The sequence below is a fragment of the Nicrophorus vespilloides genome, unplaced genomic scaffold, assembly GCF_001412225.1.
Source record: "Nicrophorus vespilloides isolate i.1.1-1 unplaced genomic scaffold, Nicve_v1.0, whole genome shotgun sequence".
In the NCBI taxonomy this organism is placed as follows: domain Eukaryota; kingdom Metazoa; phylum Arthropoda; class Insecta; order Coleoptera; family Silphidae; genus Nicrophorus; species Nicrophorus vespilloides.
In genome coordinates, this window is record NW_017097428.1 from 1,178 (window position 1) to 3,491 (window position 2,314).

The window sequence follows — 2,314 nt, forward strand, 5'->3', positions numbered from 1 at the left end:
CATCCTTGATGAAAGTATAAATAAAGTTAGTATATATAAAAAAAAATAAATAAATATATACGTCTAGATACATAATTCATAACGTGCATGCAGGAGGCGCCGATCTTAATTGAAAGTGAAATACTTACAAGCAATTGCACTCAAGAATATGATTACCTCAGAAGATAAAGAAGGAGAATATTGTTGAGGCTGATCATCATACTTTTACCGGTGCGACCTTGCTGCAGCTTTCGGCTTCCGAAAAAATGCGTGCGTGTTTATTTTGAAGTCCATTTGGTTGGTGTATAAAAGATGCGGAGGATCTTCTCCGTGTCATCATTCAATTGCGAGTTGTTGCAGCAAAAGCATCTGAAACAATGAAATCGGTGAGGTTCAAAGATTTTGATTAATTTTTCATTGTTTACTTTTACTATTTCGTTTTTTTTTATAGTTTATAGTTTGTGTTTTGTTCGTGGCTGCTTCGGCCGATCGTCTGGATAACACTTATTTACCACCTGGTAATGCTAAAACGGCTGGAGGAAATGGAAACTTCTTGAACGCACCTTCTGCGGCTGGTTCCGGTCATCAAGTTCCATCCGGATTTGGTCAAGTGAAATCGACAGGTTTTGGTGCTCCTTCTTCTCAATACGGTGCTCCGAGCAACAACTTTGGTCATGCCGAGACCAACGCTTTTGGAGCTCCTTCCAATGGTTTTGTTAAAGCTCCGTCCAATCAGTATCTTCCCAGCAACGGTTTCGGTGCTGCATCCACATCTTCCAACAAATTTGGTGCTTCCAAATACTCTGCTCCGTCCAGCAATTTCGGTTCGCCATCCAACGTAGCTCATGGTAACAGCTTCGAATCTTCCTCCCAATTCTCTACTCCATCAGCTAACTTTGCTCCTTCCAAATACTCTGCTCCATCCGGAAACTTCGCTTCTCAAAACCCATCCACTCAATACGGAGCACCATCCACTGGAGCTCATGGTAACAGTTTCGAAACTACCTCCAAATTCTCTACCCCTTCAACAAACTTTGGTTCCCAAAACCCAGCTACGCAACACGGAGTCCCATCCAACGTAGCTCATGGTAACACCTTTGAATCATCTCCAAAATTCTCTACTCCATCTAAAAACTTTGGTTCTCAAAGTCCGTCCACCCAATACGGCGCTCCTTCCACTGAAGCTCATGGCAACAACTTCGAATCCACCTCCAAATACTCTGCTCCATCCAGTAACTATGCTTCTCAAAGTCCATCCACTCAATACGGAGCTCCATCGACCGTAGCTCATGGTAACACCAAGTCCTTTGGAGCTGCTCCATCCGGACAATATGGATCTCCCAGCAGACACCAATCCGTTGACGGAAGCGCAGCTATTCATCGTTTCAACAACGAAAACACCGGAGATGGCACCTACAAATTCGAGTACTAATAACAGCATTTTCCAACAGAACTTCTTGTTTAATTTACAATTATTTTCTTTTAGTTACGAAACCGAAAACAAGATTTCCCAACAGGAATCCAGCGAACTGAAGCACGGCGAAGGAAGTCAATCCGTCGAAGGATCTTACTCCTACGTAGGCGATGATGGTAAAACCTACACTGTAAACTATGTAGCCGATGAGAACGGATTCCGTCCGGTCGGTGAACACATCCCAGAAGCCATCCAGATTTTGGCCAAGAAAGCCGGTGAAGCTGGTTCCCAAGAAAATGTTCAGGGATATAATGGAAATGCTCAAGAATATAATGGAAACGCTGAAGGATTCAATGGGAATGCTAAAGGATTCGTTCAAAACACTCAAGAATTCAGTGGAAAAATTCATGGATTAAGTGGAAATGCTCCTGGATCCAATGGACATACTCATGGGTTCAATGGAAATCCTCAAGGATTCGCTCAAAATACTCAAGAATTCAGCGGAAAAATTCATGGATTAAGTGGAAATGCTCCTGGATCCAATGGACATACTCATGGGTTTAATGGAAAAATTAAAGAACTCAATGGAAATACTCATGGATTCTCTGGAAAAACTCAAGGTTTCAGTGGAAACATTCATGGAAACGAACAAACTTTCAGCAGTGGATTTTCTTCCTCTCAAGGAAACAAATACCATTCTGCTCCGAACAAGCAGAGCTTCGATGAACAAACTGGATATAAATATTAATGCTATTTTAGATAACAAATTTTAATTTAAAAAAAAAATATAATTAAGTATATTAAAAGGATTCTGCAGCTTTACATGTAACAATTTTATATTTTTGAATTAATAAACGAATTGAATAAATTAAAACATGTCTTCTTATTTAAAAGCATAAGATTTTGTACACATTTCTAATT

General features: G+C 40.3%; 1 protein-coding gene across 1 annotated transcript; it reads left to right on the top strand.

Annotated features, from left to right (window-relative positions):
- Positions 1–356: 356 nt before the first annotated feature.
- On the top strand, positions 357–2,013 carry LOC108560054 (pupal cuticle protein 36a-like; the record flags this gene model as incomplete). Its single annotated transcript, XM_017917482.1, has 3 exons — positions 357–365; positions 431–1,404; positions 1,466–2,013. Coding segments are annotated over exons 1-3 (1,531 nt in total), but the record flags the coding sequence as incomplete, so codon positions are not given.
- Between the last annotated feature and the right edge of the window lie 301 nt (positions 2,014–2,314).